The sequence below is a fragment of the Rhamphochromis longiceps genome, linkage group LG23 (genome assembly GCF_057381845.1).
Source record: "Rhamphochromis longiceps isolate RC_006_pf linkage group LG23, R_longiceps_female_GT1.1, whole genome shotgun sequence".
Classification (NCBI taxonomy): Eukaryota; Metazoa; Chordata; class Actinopteri; order Cichliformes; family Cichlidae; genus Rhamphochromis; species Rhamphochromis longiceps.
Window position 1 is genome coordinate 3,368,736 of NC_140578.1, and position 26,448 is coordinate 3,395,183.

General features: G+C 42.5%; 1 protein-coding gene across 7 annotated transcripts; it reads left to right on the forward strand.

Annotated features, from left to right (window-relative positions):
* The first annotated feature begins 10 nt into the window (after positions 1-10).
* On the forward strand, positions 11-26,448 carry shdb (Src homology 2 domain containing transforming protein D, b). 7 transcript variants are annotated; one of them, XM_085397445.1, is made up of 9 exons: positions 2,661-2,891; positions 3,566-3,940; positions 5,584-5,734; positions 9,011-9,232; positions 20,198-20,275; positions 21,047-21,221; positions 22,805-22,924; positions 23,268-23,392; positions 25,293-25,461. In XM_085397445.1, exons 2-9 carry the CDS (start codon positions 3,611-3,613, stop codon positions 25,316-25,318), a joined length of 1,227 nt encoding a protein of 408 aa, XP_085253571.1. In that variant the 5' UTR covers positions 2,661-2,891; positions 3,566-3,610; the 3' UTR covers positions 25,319-25,461. The 7 variants fall into 7 exon arrangements, with proteins under 7 accessions (XP_085253568.1, XP_085253569.1, XP_085253570.1 ...); XM_085397442.1 differs by lacking the exons at positions 2,661-2,891; positions 23,268-23,392 and adding an exon at positions 11-146 and having other exon boundaries at positions 25,293-26,448; XM_085397443.1 differs by lacking the exons at positions 2,661-2,891; positions 23,268-23,392 and adding an exon at positions 193-324 and having other exon boundaries at positions 25,293-26,448.

Here is a 26,448-nt window from a genome sequence, read left to right on the forward strand (position 1 = left end):
TTGGAGATGATGGATGGCAACTTTGTTCTGTCGCGTGCAGCACAGCCAGCCAAAGGCAGACTTGTTCTAAAAGTTGTGGTTTCAAGACGCGTAGAGAAGCAGTGACGAGCACAGGCGTTTCATAGGGTGATGGTGACATTATCGAGGTATTACGTCATATATGATTTGTTGTTTTGTCGCTGTTTTCTGCGGGTAGTGGTAGCGGTGGGAAAGTTCCACAGTTTAGAAAATTTTAGCCAATCACAGAAAGTAAACCTCACCAATGGCAACACTGGAGGGCCCGACCCCGGAAGCAAACACCTTTATGTAATAAGAAAGAGTGAGGTGAGGGAAAATAGAATTTACCTTAATGTTACTGTATTACAGGTGCCACGTAAAGACTAGTGTGTGTTTTACTAGGCTGATTCGCTTTACTGCCTCTGCGGTTTATTTTTGTTTTTTTGTTTGCAGTTGCTCTGTTCTTTGTCATAACTGCAAGTAACTGACAAGTAAGTTAACTGTGGTTAAAGTGGGACACTGGTGTGCTCATGCTTATTAAAGAGCACATGGAATGCAATGCACACCAACCACCAAATGAGGGCAGTCGATGCAAGGCAGATGAAGCTATGGAAATCCGCTGCTTCTACAGGTCTGCTTTGCACCCCCCTCACTATCTCCTTTTGTCAAGGCAAACGCTTATGCTGACATTAAGATTAAACTCAAGGCTTTGATATATGTGTGCATCACTGTGTATGTGTGAAACCTGTAGTATGTTTGTGTTTGTCAAATTTCATAAATGATAGCACATTGAAGCCAAAATCTGAGTGAAGCTTGGAGTTCAGAGGAAATGTCACCTCTATATTTAGCCCGTTATAATGAGGCAGCCTTATTAATTCTATGAAAAGAAAAATACAGAGCTTCTTTTTCTGTTATGTAACTGCGGTTATTTTGCATGGAAAAAACTGCAGTCACTATTTACCTGTCTGATTGTGTGCCTGTCAGTCTGACTGTCTCTGATTTCATGTCAGTGAGAGATCCAAATTTTCCATTTCAGTTTTTCTCCCCTCTGTGCTCTCCATGTGTCCTCCTCTTGCTCACTCTGACAGCTTGCATGTCTGTTCATCTCTGATTGTTCCATCTACTGCTTAGTCTCTGTCTTTGAGTTCTGGCTTTCACCCTGGTCGGGATGGAAATAAAAAATTAGATGTGTCCTCAATATGGTACTCGCTAGGGGGTTAGAGGAGGTGTTGGATTGAAGGGATTGTGCAGATGAAAAAAGGGGAAGGTGTGACTAAGGGGAGGGGGAAGAGAAGAGATATTACAGCTACAGTGAAAGATATGAGAGGAGATAAAAATTCAAAGGTGGAAAAGAAAGGGCAGGGGAAGAGATATCGGGAGCTAGTAAAGCTCCAGGAAATAATGACAACCAAAAGATGGCTTTTTTCCGTTGTCATCTGGGAGAAAAGATTGTAGGTAATTTGATAACATGATTTTGTGGGGACGGCATATTTTTGTTAATAAATATATGGATCTAATTCCTATAAGATAAAATCTTTAGCACAATGCCCATATGATAACGACTGATTCTCAGACTACTTAAACCTCACAATGAGACTTTGTTTTCAACTCTGGAAACTTTCTTTTCCCCAATAAGAATAATGGCAGGCATTTAGTGGCTAGTGAAATTGAATCCCTTCTTCACATTTACTGCTTCACTGCTATAATTGATTTAAATTGAGCTGCAGGGCCCACAAAGATTTGCATTCACACTAATAAAGTGCACTCAGATTTTTTTCAGAAACACCTGGAGCCATGTTTTTGATCTCTTGACCCTCTTTAGGTATGGAGCCAGTACTTGGTAAACACTGGTGGAGACAGACTCAGTAGGCACAATGGCGGAGATGTAAAAAGCTAGATGGGATAATGTTGATGGCTGTGCTGATAGTGTGGTGGGGGTGGATTCTAGCTTGCTGACCTCATCCTTTCTCTCTCACCCCTGGGAGAAAGTGAGCTCATAAAGAAAGAGGCATTTACGGTCTTTTAACAGACTTAGATGGTCCTTAACCGCTGTTGCACACAATCCAATTTTCCTGCCTGTGCAGTGGATGATGTGACGTTTGTGAGAGGATGAAACACATTCAGAGAGGTCAGTAAGGATTGAAAAGAGAAGATGAAACACAAACATCCTTAAGTTTTTCCTCAGAGTGGATGGGACTTGATGCCTTTTGGCATCTTGTTTGTGTGGTAGGGCTTTCTTTTGTTTGGTCCCTACAACCCTGATCATGTTGTCAACTGCGTGGGAAGCAGATGACATTTTCAGTACTATTAGTGCGTTTGAAGTTCCCAGTTGTTAAAGGCAAAATCATTTAACTTACCTAGACTGACGCTGAAACATTAAAATTGTCCAATGATGTCATGCGAATAAATAATGCACAAGTTTGGATGACATTCGTGCGAGGTGTTTTTTTGTTTTTTCTTTATTTCAGCTCCTAGATTCAGTTTTTGATTTGTGCTCCTCGTGCACCGCTTTAAGAGGATGCAGCTATTGTTGAAGCATGTGCGATGTGCAGATATTTCAATGAATGAACGGTCGGCTGACTGCGAAAGGGAGTAGGATGATATTCCACAGGGAATGAAGCACCTCCCCTTTAATCGCTCGGTTGAGTTTCTCTCGGAGCTGTAGTCGGTCTCGTCACTCGCGCATTTTCCGCCAGTCGTTGGAGGAACTCTGCTGGATTTCAGGGCTCTTGTGTTAGAAAGGATACTGTTTGTTTTGGTTTTTTTCTTGTGCTTTTGTGGAATAAAAAGTGGAAGTAGAAGGTTTTGACACTTGTCGGTGTCGTTTTGTTGTCATCGAGATGGAAAAACGCGGAATTAAGCATCCAAAGTGGCTGAAGGACTGAATTGGCTGGGTGAGTGAATGTGCTTTCGGAGCGCAGCGCTCGCTCTGGCGTTTAAATTCAGTGTTTTGGTCATTGCTTTTGAGGGGAAGTTTAGGGAAATCCGCGTATCTTCGGCTTTCTGAAATAAGACTGGGTCAAAACTGAACTTATTAATTTGTTTTCCTCAAATTCCAAAAAGTGAAATCGTTAGAATTTAAAACAACTTATATTTATTTAACTCCTCGTCTATTTCTAATATTCTCTTCCACACTTTGCTTTTACTTTTGTATCACCGCGTTAGAGTCGCCTTTTATTGCTGGGGTGTGAAATGTAATTGCAGCCTTGGGCAAAGTCCAGATGCCAGACGTTATTGCTCCCTGCGTAAAACAAAAGGAGTGCGTAAAGCCCAGCTGTCGGTGTAGTTTAATGTCACACGAATGCATGTAAAAGCACCGAAATCGTGGCTCTGTGATCAGGGGGAGATAATCCTACACAAATATTGTTAGTGAAGCAGGACCTGTGGATTATTATCGTCGCGGGGTTTTTTTTTTTATAATTGAAAGATTTAATTTTTAATCATTGACCTGTCACATTTAGAAAAGCACAAAATCTCACAAAGCAAATCCAGCACATAGCTCACAAAGCCTTACAAGAAAAAAAGGTAAAGCAATAACCCTTTATCTGTCCATGTCTATCTCCTCCAGCCTCCTGCTCTCCCTTCACCACACACTGGCATATTTGGAGTGGAAATGGCCAAGTGGTTAAAAGACTATCTGAGCTTTGGCAAGAAGGTGCCTCCACAGCCTCCAACACCAGACTACACAGAGAGCGAGATCCTCAAAGCCTATCGGCTCCAGAGAGACCTCGATTTTGAAGATCCCTATGAGGACTCAGAAAATAGATCCAGGGGAGAGTCTGGAACTTCTGAACCTGCAACACCTGTCTATGGGTCTCCCATGAAGTCATCCAGTGTGGACGTGAAGTCTCCTAAACACAGACTGATCAAAGTGGACTCACAGGAACTGGGACGCACCAAGATCCTACTTAGCACCATCTCTTTAGAGGATCAGCAAGAGCCCGTGAGTTTCTCTTTGTACCTATATAAGGAAAAATGTAGGCGATGACAAGCTTTTTATGTGGCCTATCTCTTGAGAACTAGAGGGATGACCGGAAGGCTAGCGAAGGAAAGAAACTCTCCCACTTCTCTCATCCCATTTTCATCATTGTGACAGTTTTATTGATCAGACTCCATAAGCAAGTGACTTTAATTTGTGTCTGAAATATGTGTTGTTTACATAAATCATGATATGTCCTATGCAACACATAATCTTACTACCTTAGATTGAAGAAAGAATTATTGATGGCTTGAGCGGACCATTGAATCAGAGAGGGTCACAGTCCCCTGAGTTTATGTCCTATAAATAATAGATGTGGTTTGGTTTTGCAAGCTGAGAGAGACCTCCACATGAGCAGATGTTAGGAACCATATACTGTATGGTGTATGGTGATATGTCAAGGGCCAAAGGGAGCTGAAATTTATTCTTTGGCGCTGTTTGGGTCATCAGGACTGTATTGCTCTCTTGGCTGCGTGCGCTGCATATTGTGCTGTAGAAAAGCTACTGAGAATTACAAAAAAAAGGCAGATGTTAACAGAACGACTGAAGAAAAAAATAAAAATCTTACAGCAGTATGGTGTACACATCAACTCGGCAACATATGTTGAATAAGTTATGGAATATTTCCGGCTTTTCATCACTGCAGTTAAATCTATGACTCCACTCATGGAAAATGCTACAAGTGCAAATGTCCTGAAGTGGCTTGAAGTAGCAGTCTTAACTGAAGTCAATAGCTCCCCTCTCTGCCCCACTCTTCTTCTGTTCTCATTAATTTCCCATGGTCTGTGGGAACATCCGCACTCTAATTAACATTGCAGATTCCTGTGCATTGATAGATAACCTGTTACAGAATCAACATGGGATTAGGATGTAATTTTACCAGGGCGTGGATGTGTTTATCTTGAAATTGGCCGGCAAGTCTCGCTACAGTGATTTCCTTTGTCAGAGAGTGACAGACAAAGAACATTGTGCGTGCGCATGGGTTTGTAGATGCATGTGCGACCATATGCTTTCCTATGTAGCTGTCACTGTGCCAGATTACAACTGTTTTCCTCCTGTGCTTGTAAGAAAGAACAAATGCCACCAACTGGACATTTCCCTCTTTAATCTCCTCTTCTCTACCTTCAGCCAAAAACTGGGTCGTGCTAAGATAGGATGATTTCTCACTGTGTTGTTTATTCATTTAATGTGACAAGAAAGATGCAGTATGTTTCCTTCAAGGGATTCAAGAGTTAACTGCCTTGATTAGCTGCTAAATATAGTATACACGGTAATGCCGTACATGTGTATTTGTTTGTGAGCAAACACCTATTTAGCATGCCATTGAGTGGGGATCTTTCTGTGCAGCACTCCTTACTTTTTTGGCATTAACATGGAGACTGTGATTCCCAATTATCCAAAAAACTCTTGTTTTCTAGGATTGGCTCGTTTGATGTGCAACTCCAGAAATGATGGATAAAAGTCCAACTAATTATAGCCTGTCGCTGGACTTCTAGCTCCTTTTGAAAATGTGACTCATTATACTGAGTCAGCATTTTCTTTCCAGAGGGTCAAGTTAAAGTTGTGTAAATCTTCTCTTTCATGAGGAAGTTTGTTTTGTCCTTTAGGTGGTGCCGTCCGCTCCGTTGGCTGGAGACACAGATTATTCGGACCCATTTGATGCTCGACTGAACCACCGACCAGACCCAGATCTTCGACCTGTTCCCTGTGAAAACAACGGCTATATGGAGCCCTATGAGGCCCAAAGGGTCATAACAGGTCAGGGGGCCCTTAACACCCTAATCTAACCAGTCCCAGTTTTGCCACAGGTTTTAATTTTTTTTCTCATCCTTGGCCTTTTTCATCTAAATGTCACCCTCTTTCCTGCAGCTTCAGAATACAACAGCTGGATGTGTTACTGATTTTAGCAGATGGCATTACGTCACCTTAATGGTATCTTCTCTTCATTAGCTCCTTGTACATTTTAGGTTCAGGTTACTTTATTTGTACCCAGAGGTAGATTTGGTCTGCAGTAGTACGTCATCCATCTTCACATGCACATTTTGAGTACAAGTACAGACATAATACAAAATACTAAGAAATAAATAATAATACCAAATTTGCACAACGTCATGTAGGACAGCCTGTAGGATGACTCGTTCATGTGAGTGATGGCTGCTTGAATAAAGCTTTGTTGTTTTGCACTTTGGTGCCAGAAACCTCGTCCAGAACGCAGAAACCTGCTATGAAAAATACAAATATAACTGAACCAGTGAACCACTGTAACTGTCTGTTGTACAGGGATGCTGGGTTCATCTGTGGCTTACTAAACATCCTGATTAGAAAGATTTTATGATAATTTTTAAAGTATTTCTTGGTCTGTTTCCAAGCTACACAGCCAAACCATTACCTCCATCGAGCTGCTTCTCAGCCCTCGGGTCATTCATAGTCAAGACTGTGCCCTCCAGCTTGGAGGCGCCCAAAGTATAAAGCTTGTGGAATAAGTGCCGTTTTACTTCCTGAAGCACATTTTTATAGACTTGTGAAGTTTTTATTCTTGCATGATTGTTTCTATAACATAATGTTGCTTTAACTTTCCCTTTTTTAAATTTTCTCTCATTTTTGTTACTCTTTCTCGTTCACATTGCTGCACTTTGCAAACACTGGTTTTAAAGTTGCTATAAAAGTAAAATTGTCATTCTTAATATACGCAGCTCTTACATGTAAATGCAAGTAACAAAATCACCGATATGTAATTTGTCAGCTCTCCCTTTACTGAACAAAACCAGAAGACCAATATAACAATCCTTTTCTCTGTAGTTCAGTATAAATATCGTATAATATGTTATTTAATTGCTACATTTATTCACCACCTTGAGCCTTGTAACAGACCATCCCAGAGTATTTTAGCAGCCAGCTGTGTCAGTTCTCAGCCTCACGAAAAGTCCCTTTAAAGAGTCTAGCCACGATACAGTCTTGAACCCCTCCCCACCTCTGTGATTATTTTCTCCCACATCGTCTAGCTCACATCTATCGTTTTCCATTTGTCTCTCCTTCTATAACATCTCTGTCTTCCCCTTTAGCCCCTCTCTCTCCCTCATCTGTCCTAGTCATTTAGTGTGAAAGCCTGCCCCCTCCTCTCTCTCCATTTCTCTATCTCACTTCATCTCAAGGGCTCTCCCCGGCCCTGAGGGGAGTCATTGGCTGTCACTCTAATCTGTCCGTTACCGAATTTTGTGCCCTGTCCTTTCTCCGCCGTCACTTGTGCTGCCCTTTTAGTCGTCACGTGAAATTCATAATATCATGGATAAGTGCATGGTGCATCCCTTCCTTCGCCTAAACCAAGAAATGCTGGAGAAATTGTTTTGTGGTTCAGCTGGATGGAGCTATTGGAGAGATTAGATGTGCAGTGGTGATGGCGCAGCATTTGGGAGGCCATTGTAAAATTTCTTTCACTGACATTGCATTGAGTCTGTCACTCCTGGGCTGTCTGTCTGCCTGCTTTTGTCTGTCCCTCTGTCTGTCTAAATCTGCTGTTTCCCGCTAAAGAACAGCAAAGCAGCAAAATCAGGTGCGCAATCAGAATTTTAATGATCTCACACAAAGACTGTCCTGAAAACGGTACTTTTTAGTAGTAAAGATCTTTAATGCTTACTCTTCTTAAGCAGCTTCGTCGTGATTCTTAAATTGTGCTCGTGGGGATAAAAGATTGGTCTCCCAACACGTCTGCATGCCTAAACACTCAGCAGACTTCCTGTCGTCATTCCCTTCTATCTCCAGTGTCTGTCACTCTGTCAAATTGCTGTTTTCTTACTCCCGCCACCCCACCCCCTGCTTGTGTTTTTCTCCATCGTGTTTTCTGTGAATTTATCATTTTATTTCCTTCATGTCGGTTTTTATCTCCCGACCTTCATCTTTTCCATCTCCAGGCTGCCACGGCACCACGGGTTCCCAGCGCAGGTAGAGCAGCATACAGCCCCGCTGTGCTTCTGTCTCAATGACTTAACATCAAACACTGACAGACCCCAATCCTCCCTCCGCCCTTCCTTGCCTTTCTCTCGCGTCCTCCTCTTGTTTCCTCATTGCTTCCCTTTCCCCTTCCTTTTCCTACGGCTCCACCACATCCTCTCCTCCTCTTTCCCTCGCTTCTCTGCCTTGCTCCTTCTCTTTTACGATTTGCCCTCCACCCTCATCTCCATTACCTCTGGGTCTTTCCCGAGGGGCCCACCACTTGGTCACCATGGTGATTACAAGACCGCCCAATAACTGTATCTTGCTGTGTGAAGGTTAAAGTTTTTCTCTGCCTTTCGAAAGCAAACCTTTCCATCTACTCTTCCTTACAAAACAACCAGATGTGTGCACAGAAATGTCTGCTCTTCTATTTTTTCCTCTCATTTTCACTACTAACACTACTTTGTTTTTTTAAAGCGGGCACATTTCTGAGGTCTACATATAAAAAGCCATTGCTGATTGGTATTGCTGCAGCATAGAGGCTCTCACTGATGCATTTGGAAATCAGATTTTCACCTCTTGGTTGCGTCAATAACCTTAAAGCCTTTTATCTCATGGCCACGTTTGACTCCACATAACAGTTGCAGGTGCCAAGTAGCATTTGTTGGTTGAAAACCCGCAGAGAAGGTAATGAAAATGTTAACAGGGAATTGCGGATGCTGTGTTGAGCTGTGCAAGATTGCTACTGGGATTCAGGTTGGACAAGAGGAGGGGTGGTGGGCTGTCTACTGTGTTGCTGCTCAGCATCTACCCCAAGGCATCATTAAGCCCCCCCATATGAGATTCTGAGCTCACAGCAAGCTGTGCAAACATAATTTGTCTCTTTCCCCTAATTCTAGTCGAGGCAGAGCTCAACAGGCTTCGTTTAAATTTTTTAGCTCAGAATAATATTAGCATAGGGGAACGTCATCTGTGTCAGATAATATTTTGTAATGTTATCTGTTTTCTTTCAGACTGGTTAAACGCGATGCAACAGACATATTTTTGCATGTATATGTTCGTGGCGATGTATGAACTTGTGTTCTTTTGGATCTGACGTGACAGAGCTGCAGCGTAACCCAGGAGGAGGACAGGCGCGTGGAGGGCTGCAGCTCTATGACACCCCCTATGAAGACATCCGAGGCCAGTGTCTGGGTTTGGTGTATGGAGAAGCTCAAGAAGAGGGCAAGGAGAGCAGCAGACTGCCGCAAGATGACGAGAGACCGGCTGATGAATATGACCAACCCTGGGAATGGAAAAAGGACAACATCTCTAAAGCTTTTGCAGGTAGTTAGAAAACTAACTGTAGTGCTTTTTTAAACCTTTGTCAATATTTTCCAGATTATAGGTTATTTAATGCATTTCCCACAAAATGTAAGCAATGGAGACTCTGAACTGCGCTTTGTTTTATAGTTATACTGCCTAATTAGGTAGTAATTTATGAAGAAGCGGTGAATCACACCATTTCCCTTCAGTCAGTGTTAAGAGAAACAGATGAAAGTTTTCCTTTTTCACATGTCACACAAAACAGGACATGATTCACTTCAGAGGCGCTGCTCACTGCTGATAATGTCCTGTTTAATTTAAATGAGGCTGTTGCCTGGATAGAGCATGCAGGACGCATGATGCCCACTCACTCACTATTATTTTACTGGACAATTACACGTGTTATTCTCACACGGGGGCATTTGAACATTTGCATTCTCATCGGCACTCCATCAGGTAATATATATATAGAAAGGTTTGGGGTTGCAGTGAATGTGTGAAACTGCTTTAGTCAATGCAGTCTCACATAATAACAGGTTATTTGCAAAGAAAAGTGCCCACATATTGGCAGTTCTCTATTCTGTTAAAAGTACCTCGGAGTAAACCTGTGAATGCCTATCAGACGAGAGTTCTTGAAACCAGATGGTGTGATGTTAGTCTGATCCATGAGGCATGTTTAGTTTTTCAAATTTAGTTTTAGCTTTTTTTAAAAAAAAAAAAGAATCTGTAGAATATGTCAAGATGGTTAAAATCAGGATTCAAATGTTCTGTTTTTAAAGGTCAGAGCACTCCTAGGAGCACACAGACAACCCCTACTGCTGATACTACATGGCGAAATAATCGTCTAACTCTCTTGACCTTTAATATAGTTATTACACCCCCTCAACCCCACCCAGTCATTACATCTCCAACCCTTTTTCCCTGGAAATAGCGAGGGCTCTGACTTTCACTCTCATTTCAAATGACGAAAAGCCTCTCTTTTAATGTTTAAATGCTTTCTGGTGAATATTGATTTCTTGCTGTCACACATGTGACTGACCGTGGACTTAATCTATGAAGTGATCATTAAAACCAATAATGGTTTCTTCTGTGTCCGTATGGGGGGAAAAGGAATAGTTGTCAAGAAGAGACGGATAAAGATCAACATTGTCATATTAGCTACAGTATGTCTTCAAAAATTGACATAGCGTGTCATTTTTCCCATTTGCTAAAGCTGTGTAGTTCATGTCTCACATCTCGTTATGTTCCATATAAGGAGTCAAGTTGGAGGGAAAGAATGAACTGGGAATGAAAGAGACTGAGGGGTAAAGCGAAACACAGTAGGACTGATAGATGATTTAGGAGTGGATCAGTGCAAGGCATTGCCAGGCCAAGCCAGTCTAATTGAGCTGCATCTCCAAGTCACCAAGGTCAAGGTGATGGGATAATAAATCAACTTGCCTTGTCCTCACTCCCCTCCAATACCACTCTCCTCCCTTCTCTTTCCCTGGTGTGTATGCCCACCACCCCATCCCCCTCTTCTCAGTTAATTACATGCCTACATGTGCGTGACTGATCTAGTGCTAATAGGAGAGTCATGGTCAGTACACCATTGTCAGACACATACACACTTTCAGAATCATATCCATGCACACTGTGTTCATGCCCAAATCGCGCTACGCAGAGGAGCAATGAAAAGACACGGTAACCTATTTGAGAGTGATTTCAAAGAGGTGCATGGCAGTTCATTTAAAAGCTAATATCACTTTTCACCTACTTAGCATTTATTCCTGCTTTATCTGTCATTTACTTCCTCTTCAGCTTTTCTTCCTGTTGCCACATACACCGTGCACTCCTGCAGAGGAGCGCTTACAGCACCATTAGAGAACGCAGTGGAGGAAAACGCTTGTGCAGCTCGAGTCGTCTGACCCCTTGTTTTTTTCATTTGGAGTCAGCACTCTGAGCTGGCGTGCTGTCTGTCTGAGCACAGCAAAGCACTGAAGTGTAAACACACAAACAGTATTTTCCATTCTCACTTTAATCCATATTCCCAGGCCCTCTCAGCGTTGCTAGGCATGGCCCACTTGCAAGGATGGGGAGAGATGGGGAGGTCAGAGAAATAGAGGGACGTAAAGAAGGGGAAAAAATGACACGAGAACTAGGTAAGAGAGTAAGAAAGATCCAAAGAGAGATGAAAACGGAGAGAATGCTAGCTGGAGCGTAATAGGAAGGGACATCCAAGGTTATGGTATGTTTGGTAGCACCTCACTGGATGTTTTTTGGAGTCCCAGTGCCTCTGCGGGGAGGGGCGGTGAGGGGTATTAATGGTCGGGAGCTATGGCGAGGTGTGGAGGAAGGAGAGTCAGGGCCATTGTAGCGGGGTGCAATCAGTCATCCACTAACGCAGGCTCACACATACACAGCAGCCGTGACAGGGCTGTCCCCTCAGCCCTTCGTCCCTGCGGATGTGACATACTCACTCAGATAACCTGCTGAAGGGGGCAGCGGGGAGGGGGATGCTATCTGCCAGCATCCCTACATCATCACCCACTCACATGCACAAATATACACACACACATAAAATAGAGTTTCTACTAGGTTTCCCAGCTCTGATTATCACCATGCACCTAATTCAAGGGTGTTGCGTGCTGGTGGCACAGATGAGTGTGTGGCTGTGGGGGAGTTGGGAGGATTGCTGTTGCATATTGTGTGTGGATCTGTCTGCACTGCATTCATGCGAAAGCTTCTCTGATTGTGATTTTCACAGCTTATCCGTGGTTACATGTAATCACATGGATGAATATTGAACGCTGTAGCTGTATTTCATATATTATCAAAAATAAGCTTGCCTCCAAAGCATTGTACTTATTTTCCGTTGGTTGCCAGGTCCATATCAGCCAGTGCTGTGAGGTTGAGCCTGTCAGTGCCCGAGGAGTCGGACATGACAGGCCTCTCTCAGCCCAGTGGGTTTTAATTGCAACGTTAGAAAGCTGTCACTAGTTACTACCATCCAGCTCAAATTACAGCAGTCATTAATTCCTGGAAGTTAATAGACGGTCCAGCAGTGAGAGATTGGCCCTGCAGCCATTCAGCATTATTAGTGAGCTAATGAAAGGCACAGTCTTATTAGTTCTCCGATGGCCACACTTAATGAACAGATGAGTGGGCGTATAAGGTATTTCATGTTTTTGTATTTTATAGTCCACGACAATAGCTTTGAGCCATGTGATGCCAGTGATGGCTGTGTGAAGTCTGAAAGAGTGGGCACATGATGAGAGAGGCACAAATCAGCTGGAAATCTGGAAAAGGGAAGCTGAATGAATAACATTGCCACCCCTAGTGATTACTATTATGGTGCCATTGAGCAAAGCACTTATCCTCCACTTGTTCCTGTGCAGCTGCTCATTAGGCACCACCAAAGGACTGCACCTCCCCATACACAGAAGCTGCTCATTATGAATATTTTGCATCCTAAAAGCAAGGTGGTGGTGAATTCAGGGCTTATTTGGGTCTAGCTTCAGAATAAGTCTTGCAGCACAAAAATACATTAAAGTGAAATAGTTATGAATCTATAGTGCATTTTTCTTTTTAAATACAGTGCATTAAATATACATAAATTAGCTTATTTCAGGCTAAAAAGAAGGTGAAATTTCCACTTCTGTTGCAGTAGGGATTTTGCAGCCTGTGCAAGTATAGCACTGGTAAATGTACCATAGTTTAAAAACCCTGCATTGTGGCAAGGTATTACTCACCAGAGCAGCAGATTCATACTGGTGACTTTTATGTTTGACTTTTGATGGCTCTTCTTCCATTTCCATTGTGCAATTAGCATTTTTGGGTTTTTTTAGTCAAATGTTTTGATAACTAGGTGATTGCTGTGAATTTTGGTTTATACTTTCGCATTTCCCAAACTGTTTTGATGATTCGTTAACTTTTCATACATCATCAGGTCAGAATTTTGATATGCTTTGGTTTGTGTTTTATGTGCAGCGATGGATTACTCTAGCAGTATTATTTCTGTAAGCATGTTATCATGGTGCTGCTAGGATTTAGCTCTTAGTACTGATGCATTTAAAAAGTAGGTTGTGCTAGCGGAGAATTGCTTGATGAATGTAAAAACAAAGAATTACCAGATTTTTTTTCTTTTTTACCAGATTTTTGTTTCTGAGAAAAATGAGATCCACATATGAGGACATTCGTTTTAAATTTTGATAGAACATTGGCAGCATAATGTCCTCGTAAGTGGACATCAGGCCCTTATAGAGCAAAATTTAGTATTTTGGTCTAGACAACCCCAAATGTGATGCCCACATATTTGGACACCAGGGCCCTATTTCAGGAAGCCGGTTTAGAAAACTCAGAGTGAAAAACGATACTCAGGGTTGAGTAACCCCGAACTGTCCAACTCGGAATATTCGGTTTCAGAAAGGCTGATAACAATTAGTTCAATCAACGTGGAGTTGCTTTAACCCCAAGTTAAGCGCGCGCACGAGGATACATAAAGCCCTGATTAGTGGAGCACAGATTAAGCGAGTCACCATGGAGACGGAGGGAAAGAAGGCGCGGTCAATGTATTTTACAGCGCATGAGGCCGAAATTCTGATGGCAGTATAGGGCTTTGGAGCGTGATGTCACGGGGGTGGGCGATAACATGCAAATTTTGCGGGACAAAAGTAACACAGCCTCAGCTACAAAAGAAAGGGAGCATGCATGGCAAAACATTGCCGACAGAGTCAATGCGTGAGTGTTAATTTAAACACTGATCTAGGGATTTCCACCCATTTAACACGTTATTTTATTATATTTTATTTTATTTTTTATTTCATACATTTTATTTTGTGATGTGATTTGAGCGCAGGTGCAACCCAACAGGCCCCAAACGTTCCTGGCAGCAAGTAAAAATGAAATATAAAAATATAGTCCAAACAGGTAAGGTGTAATTGTATTATGAGCCATAGTGCTTGGTCTGTTTGTCCGATGTAAATCAATTGCAGTTAGAGGCTACATTAATTTTCTTTCTGTAAGCACTTATTGAAATTATCTGAGCACATTACAAGTACATATTTGCTTACTCTATATTCTCAAATGTGACCCGTTATAGCCAACAGAAAAAAAGCGGAGGCCTGAAAAACAGGTGGGGGTCCTCCACCACCACCACTCACAGAGGCTGAGCAGTTGGCTTCCACATTTGTGATAATGTTGGCAGCATCACATATGATCTTCACAGTGCAGAGAACACAAATTAGCATCCATTACTATAATGAAATAATTTGTTAGTTTGAAATGCTACAGGGAACTATGTACCTGTACATTAATGCTGTGGAAAGACTTCCTGTTCACATAGTCTCCTTCATTTACTGAAGGAGCAATGATTGGAATGCGAGTGCCATCTGTACAGCCAATCACGCCTGGGAACCGTGAGAATAAATGTAACATTTAAGTAGTAGTTCAAATATCACCACATCATGAATTAAGTTTTGGTCATCCTGATACCTGCAATTTTGTGGCATCCCTCTTTGATAAATCTTGTGGGTCTGTGACCGGGGAACACCACAAACGAGTGCAGGAGACGTTTCAGTGCAACTGTAACATTCCTGACTGCCCGACAGACGGTAGCCTTGGAAACGTGCTCAGCGTCACCAATATTGTACAGAAAGCTCCCGTTTGCAAAGAAACGGAGTGCGGTACAAAGAATATGTAATGGACTGAGCGCATGTCCGCGATGTGTCACATGCGCAATATATGGCCTGAGGATGTTATTCAAATAACTTATTGATTGTGCTGAGAAACGGTAACGTTCGCACAGGAAATCATCAGGTAATGATAAAATGTCCATACGCGCTCTGATCACTCTCTCCCGGCGGAGAGCTCTGCGGAGTATTTGGGCTTCAAGATCTACTGGCTCTTCAAGGAAGGGACACGCCATGTCTGACACTTCCTACTGTCAGGTTTCCGACAAAGAGGCGGGGACAGTCAGGGTTAGTTGTAGTAAACCTGCTAGGGGGCAGGTTAGCTTCACGGAGTGTGTCGTCATAGTGACTCACTCAGGCTTCAGCTGAACTCGCTTTGTGAAACCGAAAAACCAGAGTTTTCGTTAACTCAGGGTATACTTAGTCAGACTTTGCACTAAACCGGCTTCCTGAAATAGGGCCCAGGTCCTAGGAGGTTAAAGATAAAGACAACAGTGTGCGTGATTCTAGCTGAATATTTAATTATTCTTCTTGGCAGAAATGGAAGAGTTCGTTTAAATTGGCTGGTTTCCTGGTACGGACCATGCTTTGAAAAATAATCCACAATTTTTTAATAGGGTTCAGGTTGGGGCTTTGGGAAGGTCTGTCTGGATTGTTTATGTTAGCCTACTTTATTCATTAAAAAATGTTTGTTTGGTATCATTTTACTATTGGAACACACAGTTATGTCCAAGCCCCAGAATATGATGGTACCACCACCATGCATGATTGTTGTTATAGTGCTTTTAGGTTTGAAAGCTTCTACTTTACTACTGCAAACATTTTGTTATTGTAGACAAATAGCTCTGTTTTTTTCTCATTTAATCATAAAACTTTCCTCCAGAAGGCTTTTGGCTTGAATATGTGAGTAGCTGCAAATTTAAGTTAAGCTAGGGGGTGTCCGTCTTAGGGCAGGGCCTTTTTCTTGGTCAGTACTTTCTCAGTCCATGGTGATGTGCAACAGACGTCAGTGTGGACAGTGACCGCCGGTGTTCCAACACTTTCCAGTTCATCAGGGTTGAACCTTGGTGGTTTCTGGTGTGTTGCTAAACATCCTAACCGATCCTAGAAATCTCATCTTAAAATTTTCCTTCTTAGATCTTCACTGAGTTCCTTGAACTTTGCCATTGTTCTGAGCATTGGCCAATCCAATGAGCCCTCACAAGCATATCCTGCTTAAGAGAAACTACCAGTTGTAGTCAATGATGATGTTATTAATGATGTTAATAAGCCATGGCCTTGTCAAGGTAAACCTTGTAGAACGAGTATAACTTGTTAACAGATTTAAGTGATTGTGTTTGTGTATATTTGAGCCTGTATGTATACTTTTGAACATGTGTGGATTAGGAAAAGAATTAGCTCAAACCTGTGCATCCAGTCCTCGTTTTTCAAATGTAAATGTGTATGAAAACTTTTGATCACAGCTGTATGACCTTTTATCTGCAGGCAATTGCTTTGCAGGTTGTCCAAGAAAATATACAGATGAATAGTTCAAATCCTTCTCTTAACTAAATGGCACCGTAAGCCAGATGCTGAAGGGCGGTTTAAAGTGTTCATGATTACCAAAGTAGATGCTTTTTTGTGCAAAGCTTGCAAAGACACCATGACAAATGGGGTGTGCGTATAGGCTTTATCTTGATGCATGTACTCTGACAAGGCAAGGTTCCCAGGGCTACCCTGAACATGCGCGTGTGTGTCTGCATGTTTGTTTGTGTGTGTGTGTCTATACAGTAACCTGTGTGTGTGTTTGTGTGTGTGTGTGAGGGGAAAAAAGGAAACAGCAAATGAGATTTCCATTTCTGGATTGATGCTGCTCTCTGTATCTCTAAGCAGGCCCTGGGGGCATCTGACCAGTCTCTTCATCAATTTACTCACACAATAGACTCTGCCCGCCTTCCGTCTTTCCCTTTTCCCTCCTTCAGCCTAAACCTTGACTGGCATTAATGAAAAGACATTTCTTTTGTGTCTCTTCTTCACTGGCCTGTACGAGAGATAACAGAAGTAGAGTAGGGCAAGAAAAGAGACGATCAAGGTAGCCTGAAAAGAAAGACAATGTCCCAGTTAAAGGGGGAAACGGGTGAAGGAGTAGTGATGAAGAAGGAGGAATGCTCAGCATGGAGGAAAAAAAAGACGGAGAGCACTATAAATCCAGAGGGACATGGATATAATGTAGGTCTGTAAAATGAAGAAAGAAACGATGGGTAAGGAGTTGTTATAGAAAGGGAACTTGTTTGAATATACATTTTTCTGGTATAAGGTGATAATTATAAATCTTACTGGCGTCTTTGTGTCCAGCAGAAGGTCTTTGTGTGTAGAGACACGCTGTGATGCCAGAGGTATTTGGAAAAACAGCTGTCTTCATTACTGGACCTAATGATGCTGTTATATTGTCTTTGTCTGCTCTCCCTTAATTATGAGGACACAGAAAACAGCTGGTGCACTTGAAAAGTTACTTATCCATCACATGAGGAGATGTGTCCTCTGTGCAACACGCAGAGTCAAACCTACTCTCATTTCCCTCCCCCTCAGATCATTTCTGGTAATTGTCAGCAGGTATTTTCGGCAACAGGAGATCTTGGCAGGCCACAAATGGCTGTTACCTGCTTCATTATCTGGGTTAAAAATGGATAAAAAAACACTCTTTTTTTTGCATAGACATTATTTACTTTACAAATGAAAAAGATTGCCTTTGTTTATTGATGTGGGCGCCCATTTGTCTGTAAACCATTATTCTCATTGTTTTGTATCGATGAACTTTCTGTGGATGACAGACCCACAGGTTCCATTAGGAGTGAATGGAAAACAGATGTTCCCTGGTAGTAAATCAGTGACGTGCTGTGAGTGTGTGAATTTGAATAAGTGTGTGTGTGTCTGTGTGTGTGTGCTTGCTTGGGATTCAGTCTTTTGTTATTAAATGGAGGAGCTCTGTGGTTTGTGCTGTAATGCTTCTGCTCAGTCTTTTCCAGAAGAGAAATGCATTTGGATCGCAAAGATAACCTGTTTTTTTCTTTTGTTTCTTTAAACTAAAAAAAACTAAAAAAAAAGATGTCCATCAAAGCTCTTGTATTACAGCCCTTCAATAAATTAAGTGAGTCTCATATCGTGTCCTCATGAAGTGTTTGATGCTCTACCACAAAATACCACCTTTGATATACGGGTGCAGCCCTCCCTGTTACAGATGGGCTGTTGTAGTCTTTGTAGCATGTGTGCAAAGGTCACAGCACAAGTTACACAGTCACAAAATCTGTCTTCTGTCTGACAGTTTCAGTTACTTTCTGAGCAGTTATTATTTAATACGTGAATGTAACCTGATATTTAAGGAGCAGTAAGGGTTCCCAGACTGTTGTTGCTGCTGATTCAGTCGCTTTATTTTTCCCCCAGTACTTTTCACGCCTTACATAAATAATGCCCCCCCCCAATATTAGTAAGTCAGTGTTAACTTTTTGCAGATTTCCCAGCATCTTACTTGTCTGGTGTTTGTATTTGTCTGACTACGAATATTTCGCCAGTTTTTGAAGGTTTCATACTCTCAGGCTTGTTCTTGGTGATAATCAAGGCTAGTGCAGTAACATGAGGTGTCTAAATAGAAGTTGTGCGATCAATAAATAAATTAAGTAAAACACCTTGAAACCAGTGTGTTGTTAAAAATATTCAGTCGGATTCAGTTAAAGATGAGTCGTTTTTCTATTAAAGCAAAAATCTACAAATGATGTGAGACGGGATAAACAGCTGAACCACTTCAGTCTTTCAAGAATTATTTAATTTTTAAGTCAGTTTTTTGATGAGCGAGCGCAATTAAGATTCAAGAATACCAGACAAACAATAGGAGTAAAAATGAGGAAGCTTGATGGACTTTTCTCCTCCTGTAACACGCCACTAGCTGAGGTTATCTCTAACTCAGATGGCTGAGCACATTTTTGATCTCTAATAAATTGTCTCAGCTGTCTCCAATTTCTCTTTCTCTCTTCTTGTTACCCTTCACTTGCTTTTGTGTGCTTCTGATGTTAAACCTTCCTCTCGTTCCACACATCCCTCTCAGTTTTACTTGAGAATTAGAGGTGTGAAATGTGATGTGGAGGTGAGCTGACAGGCAGCAGAGTGTTGCAGTGGCAGCGTTTTCGGGGTTTCAGGTTAAATGTGTGCATGTGTGCGTATGGACCTGTGTTTGCGTGCGTGTCTCCCATTGAGGGGTGCCAGGCCACACTTTAATCCTGGCTTGAGCGGAGGTGCGGCCCGCTCCAGATGGGGCCATTGTACTGCGCCATGCATCAATAATTCACCGAGAGCCAGAGAAAGTGGCGGAGTATGTCTGCCTGTTCAATAATTAACCAGGGAGGGAGAGAGGCATGTATGTACAGCCCGGGTCTCTTTCCAAACGCCCATTCAAATGGCCTTTGATGTCGTGGGCCTAGGGGGTCTTTGGATTTGTCGGCTCATTAAGATGTCACCCCTCTTTCCCTTTTATTTGTTTTGTAATCCGTTTTTGCGGTGAGCAGGAGCTGAATGCACAGTGTGAAGCTGGAAAGATGCATAATGTACGTGTGTCTCCTTGTGTGTCTGTGTGTGTAAGGCTGCGGTAATGACTGTTACATTAGATGGTCGCCTGCCATGGTATATAATGAGCTATTTTCAGATCTGCCTCGGAGTGCACCTTCAGTAGCTTTTTCGCTGTAGGTACGACGGTAAATGGAGCATGTTTCGTCCCCACGCGTCACAGTTTCTCTGTCACGCTGCGCTGTGGGTTGTCTTGCATATGAAATCCTTGTTTTCATTACATCTAATGCTAAGGGACAGTTTCTTAAGATGAACTTATAGAGATAAATAACCCACGCATGACATCTCCTGCTCTCTCTGTTTCATTTTCTTTGCTTTCTTTAGTCTTCTCTTCCACAATAAATTACTTTAAATATTGGCTGTGAAACACTACGCTATGTTTGTTCACGTGTGTGGAGAAAGAGGAGAGAGAAGGTACAGTATATCACTTCTCCCCTTCTGCCTAGGTTTAGTTAACTGCGCTGAATGGCACTACATATCTCTCATTTGACACGTCTTCTCTCCTACTCTCAGCTTCCTCTTTCTTTTCTTTCTTTTTTTCTTTGTCACGTCGACTTCTCACTTCTCTTCACTCTAAAATCTTGCACCCAAGTTCACTTTCACTCCTTAATCATCACCATTTTCCTCACTTGTCTGTTTTTTCATGCTTAACTTTGCTTAAACCCATCTGTTGTTTTCTCACTCCTTTTTCTCTTGCCTCCTCCCTGCTCCCGCCTTTTATTAGAAATGAGGGAGTTGGCGGAGTTGCCTTGGCCTGCCCCTGTGGGTCAGCTGGAGGAGGAGCACCCCACCAAAGAACAAGGTGACCTCTCACCCTGAACACCAACAGCCCCCTTCCCCTACTTTCCTTCTTCAACCCAAGCACTGAAACATGCAGTCGCCCTGACCTATATGACCCAAGCTGTTGTCCTGCATCTGCTCTGCCTCCACTCTGAGCCACCAGCGGCCTGCATCTGCAGCACCTGCATCTGTCCCTGCCTGTTGTAACTGTTGGATGTGGTGTTGGGGGATGTAAGCACTCCCTTCTTACTGCATTCCCCTCGTGCATCAACCATGCATGAAAAGCTCCCCATAAACGAGGATGTCGGCTGTGTTCATGTCAGGGTACTTAGTAGTGCTGTGGTGCACTTAATGTTTAATTACAAGTTCACTAGGTTCAATTTCACAAAATTCAGGCAGAAAAGGGGTAAATAACACTTCAGTCTCTGTAATTTGCTCCAAAGTAGTATTGGTACAGTCAACATCGAGTAATCTGCATTGTCTACTGCAAACAAAGACATGTGCGAGAAGGAAGCAGAGAAGACGCTAAATTCCTGCATTCCGCTGCCCCCCTAATCTTACAAACCCACCGATCGTGGTAATTGTGATAATACTGCTGATAGTTTTGTCACTGTTGGACCCCGACGTGCTGTCCTGTAGTGTGACCCACCCATGAGGCCTATGCCGCATGCGCAGCTTTGCAGTAGCCCGATGTCTGATGTTTACCCTAGTCTGGCTGAGAGGCTTAATCCCTTTTGATAATATTGCTGTGTAAATAACATGACTCACTCTTTCTGTCCCCGCCTGCCAACAGTGCAGTTTGATAATACAGAGTGGGATCGCTCCTCATCGCCAACAGAGCGGTTGCGTCCCCTGGGGCCCAGATCCAGTCCGCTGGCGGGAGGGGGAATGAAGTTTCGAATGCCCCACGAAGGCCTCACAATGGTGGGGGAGAGAGTGGACCCTACTCTGCCTCTGGAAAAGCAGGTGTATGTATGCTGTCTTTTTTGAAACCCATAGAAAGTCAGCATCATCAGTTTCTGTTTATCAGTATGGGCCATACTAGTCAGGTTTTAATCAGATTAAGAGGCCTGCATGCTCTGATGTTCAGTTACTTCTGACAGGAAATGACTGAGTGCCCTAGATGCTGTCACTTCATTTACATTCACTGTAACACAGGATAAAGACATTTCTACAGGCATCAAACTGTACGGGCAATGCAGTGAATGATTCAGTGTTCAAACACAGATCACTCCAAGTACATTGAAGAGTTGGATGTTCAGATGTAGAATCAAACCAGGTGCTTCATAACGCAGATTCATGTGTTGTAAATTAACAAGAAAAGTCTACAAACATATATGCTTTGCTGCTATGCGCATACCTAAGGCATCCCTATAAAAGTGGTTTTGAAATTGGGGGATTGTAGGTCCCACGAAAAAAATAAAATAAAAAAAGCCAAAGCTTGTCTGATTGCACTGCTTTGATCTATTAAGGGCTTGGGCACATTAAAGTGAAACGATTATGTGTTTCGGCTAAGCAGCACTCATCAGACCTTACAGGACTGAGTAAGGTTAGAACGAGAGCTAATTAAGTCAGAACATTAAAAACACACATTTACTTTAGTCTTAATTTCAGACATCATTGGTGTAATTTATGTGCTGTTTCTGCGCACATTAAGGGTCGTTTTACTAATGAAATCCAAGCACACACACCCCTTAAGCACAGATACACATTCAAACACACATGCAACACTCTGGGTTGCTCTCACAAGCCTGAACCTTTGTACACATTCACATGAGGATGGTGTTGATTATTACGCTCCATTACTCCCTGATGATCCCTTAGAGGCTGTTTTGAGCTTTGTGGTTTCCTCCGCGAGAAAACAGCATCTCTGTCAGTCTGTAACATACAGCACCCCTTGCTCAGACATCTCCTAATAAAAGCTCATCGTTATAGAAATGGATATTGCAATATCCTTTTTTTTTTGTAGCCCCCCCCCCCCCCCCTTTAATGACACTCCAAAGATTCTTTGCACTTTGCACTATCAGTCTGTCCAACGCTTATGTTCACACTGAAGGTTTTCAGCAGTGAGTGATGCACTGCAATAAAATTCTGTCTGGACATTCATGCTAGCCAAGAGAAAGAACTGATGGGTTTGGCATTTGCAGTTTTAAGTGCTCAGCTGTTGGATGAATTGCAGCGAACTTTGCTTCAGATATCTGTGTCCCACTGAGGATGGATTTAATTTGTGTGATCCCACAACCTGCTAGCAGGCATCCTGGCTTGTTGACATTTTAGAGCTAGGAAAGTAAAATGTGTGGTGCTCTGAGTTTGTCATCATTACATTTTTTGTAATAATAAAAAAAAAAATGAAGAAAGAAGGAAAAACTTTACTCTCGGGTCCACATTGTACCAAAGACTGCTGCTGCACGTACCGGGGTCAATCTTACAATATATTTTTATAACACATGTCAACATCTGTTCCCAAAGGTGTAAAACTGACCCTTTTTTTGTTTATTGGTTTTGGCTTTTTTCCCCTCATGCCTTGTCATGTCTTTATGCGTTTGCTCAGATGGTACCACGGCTCGCTGTCACGTTCGGAAGCGGAGTCGCTGCTTACACTGTGTAAAGAGTGTAGCTATTTGGTGAGGAACAGTCAGGCCAACCGCTCGGACTACTCCCTCTCTCTTCGGTAAGAAACACACGCATGCATGCACACGCAACAACAGGCAGCATAACACCTGAGCACCCTTTCAGATGAACAGCTATACAGTTTAATTGCATCTTTCTCTTTTTTTCTTGCCAAGTGTGGTAGGAGGAGTGTGTGGAAAGTATGTGTGTGTCACCACCTGAGCTACTGATATTATATTGCAGTCTCCCACACCGCTCCATCTGTCTCTCCCCCTTCTCTCCCCCTCCCTTCCCTTTACCATCACCTCCACTTAAGATCACTGCCACACTGATTCTCCTCCCGATACTCATTTGCAGGGCACAATACTGCTTATCTGGTCAAATCTCTCCCTTGTAATTACTAGCATGATCCATTGTCCTGGCCTCACCACCATTCTCCCATCAGCGGTCTGTCCTCACACCAACCTTGGGTTCTCTCTGTGGCCTTCCTTCACGGCCCCAGCGGGCCTTCTAAGTGGTAATCAGCCAGGTAGAGCACACTTCAGTGCACACATCATCCTCCACATAATCACTAATGAATATGAATTACCTTCTGTGGGACACAGCAAATTAGGCAGAGAGAGGAGAGAGGGAAGAGGAGCGTGAGGGGAGAGGGAGGCACAGTGTGTCACCGTGTTGTGCTGACATATAAACAAGCTCATGCATTACTCATTTACATGAGAAGATGGATGTGACACACACACGCACATTTTTCTCCAGCAACAAGGTCAGTACTGGTAATGGTTCAACAGCTGGAAAATGTGCAGGAGAAGTCATATATCCAGAAACTCTTTGAACCATAAAGAAGCTGGCCTTCACTGAAGTCAACCTTCAGGGTCCAGCTAAAGCAATATGATCCTGAGATCTACTGACATACATCACTAAAAGACACCAAAAAGACAAGCAACCTGATGAATACAAAAAAAAGCTTTGTTAAGAAGAACTGACTTTAAAGATTAAAAAAAAAAGATAAAGTGCTTTCAGATGCCACCTTATTCCCAAAAGGGTTACCACAATGGATGAATCTGCATGTTTGATTTTACAGAGATTTATAACTTGTTGTTGTGACCCCCAGAGTCTGGTTTTTTTTTCTCCTAATACTAATTTGAACCCTTAAAATCTGTAAAAGCCCAACTCAGGTATGTGTATCTTCATAATCCTTTGGGTTTTACCATCTAGTGCAGTGGTTTAACTAAACTGGCTGATCTTGTGCCAGTACCATAGCTAGAAAAGGTAGACTAAGCTACTGAAATAAGACTAAACTATTGAAATAAGGGAGAAAACTGTCCTTCTATGAAGATGTATCAGTTTAATCTTTATCAGGGTGTTTTGGCTGATTGGTAGGCTCTTTTTTTTTTTTAAATTTAATACCAACAATAGAACCTTCAGAAAGATTCTTTGTGTAATAACAAGCAGTACTACCTACATTTGATCAAAAAATGCATTATCTGTATGTTTTGGGGTGGGTTTATTTTCGGCCATTGCTCTTATCTGTCCTTGGAAAATGTGAACCCCACCTACGCTATTCTAAGATTACACAGAAATGTGAACAATAGAAGCAGTGACTGATTAAGGATGTTTTAATGGAGACAGGAGGAAGCCGTGTCAAAGTGAGTCAGCACTGAAGTAGGCAGGCCTGCTAGGTTTAAACCAACATGTAATATGCACAAGAACTGGTAGGTTGTAATCTACCATTTAGTACAAAGAATCCCCAAACATACAGGACTGGATGGAAACACGCTGTCAACTCTGAGCTCTGACATGATGAAGCGTCTGGCTCTGGTGCTCAGGAAACCAGTGGGACGTTACATACTGCCGGTTGTTTGGCTGTTTATAGTTGCAGTGAGTGCTTTTGGTTTCACTGCTCTTCAAAATTTAATTTGGTTTACTTGAACAATGATAATTATGGTGACCGGTTTCAGCCCTTGTCTTTCCCTCCGCTTCTATAATTAGACATACATCATGGCTGGCTGGCTGGCTCTTAAAGGGGAAGTCCTGTCGCGCTGCACCGATTTTAAAGGGGAGGTGTGGTCCTGTGAGCGGAGCCACTTTCACAGTCTGGAGCATTCATCTTTCTCGCTCTCCCTCTGACTTTGTGTTTCTCTACCATGTGTTAAAACACCGCTTATCCATCCATCATAATGTCACTTCCTTCCTAATTTGTGACATGGTGTTAAATGTTGGTTAAAATTGTGTCCTCAAAGCGAAAGGAAAAAAAGGCGTGAGCATAAATCTGGCCTGTCACTTTCACCGTCATTACGTGACAAAATGTGTGGAAGCCTGAATGGTGTTTTATGTGCCCTACATTTAATGTCATCCCTCTTCTTTTTTTTGCTCTTTCTCCTTTTTATGTCCGTCCTCAATCTACGGTTCTGCTTTCACTCTCACAGGAGCTGTCAAGGTTTCATGCACATGAAGTTCACCCAGTGTAAAGATGGCAAGTACGTGCTGGGACAGAACAGCCCGCCCTTTGACACCATCCCAGAGCTCATCCACTTTTACACCACACACAAACTCCCGATCAGAGGCGCTGAGCACCTGTCCTTGCTATTCCCAGTGCTGGTGCAGACACTCTGACCGCCCTGGAGCGCCCTTTCAGTGATCAGACACTTCAAACATGAATGTTTGACTGGATCTACCCAGTGGAGTGAAAGCGTTCTCCTCTATTTTGACTGGAAGACTTTTGATGATTCAACACATGAGGAGCTTATCTTACCTACCACTGCTGTGTACCCGTGCCAAGCTGAAACATCTTGGGGACTGATTCACGTGAAATGCAGTACCTGAACTTGAGGCACCTTTTCTCTCTCATCCAAACGAGGCTGACTTAAGGACAAAAAAAACGTTCATTTCATTGCATTTCTTTCCAGTGGATGTTTGCAGAGCTCCGAAGAGGAGAAAGTGTGTATTCTGAATGTACCGAAGACCAGCAGGAGACTGAGATTAAATTATTGCTGTTCCACATTAACACCTCATCGACACTGGTAAAATATTGCTGTTGTTAGGTGAAAACCTTGCAGCCATTGTGCTGATTTTTCATATTTCTGCTAGAATCAGTCAGTTGAGTTTTACTGTATCAGATTAGATTCCTTCTTCATCCTCAGGCTTGGGAAACCCTTTTGTAAACATTGAAAAATCCATGTTGCAAGTATGCTATTTTCAAGTGTAAAAGGTTTTTACCAGCAGCAGTTATATTCCAAAAGCTTTTCTACATAAAGTCTTGCTTATTTCCATCCAGTCAGTTCCGTACAGTTTTCTATTGATTTGCTTGACAGAGTTACGTTGTTGATTTTCCTTCATAAGCGAAGAGAAGCTGTGTTGTATTTGCCTTGAGCTCACTGACCTTTTATCTCTTGTTTCTTGCATTTGAAAGACAATACTGGGTTTATAAAAGCTGGTCTCGTCTTTGACTAACTTAAAGATAAGATAAGCCCAGAAACTGAGGAGAAGGTTCATATGTAGAAAGAGATGCGAATCAAATATTGAAAGCCAAAACAAATTGGGATTATTAAGAACACTGGCTATATTAAATCACATTTGATTGAA

What these genes read in the sequence shown, in the direction of transcription:
- shdb (XM_085397442.1), top strand. Translation starts at nt 3,611, where the DNA reads ATGGCCAAGTGGTTAAAAGACTATCTGAGCTTTGGCAAGAAGGTGCCT. An exon ending in GGCCCAAAGGGTCATAACAG is followed by an intron (nt 5,735 to 9,010) that starts GTCAGGGGGCCC and finishes CTGACGTGACAG; the next exon opens with AGCTGCAGCGTAACCCAGGA. An exon ending in CTGCCTCTGGAAAAGCAGGT is followed by an intron (nt 21,222 to 22,804) that starts GTATGTATGCTG and finishes GCGTTTGCTCAG; the next exon opens with ATGGTACCACGGCTCGCTGT.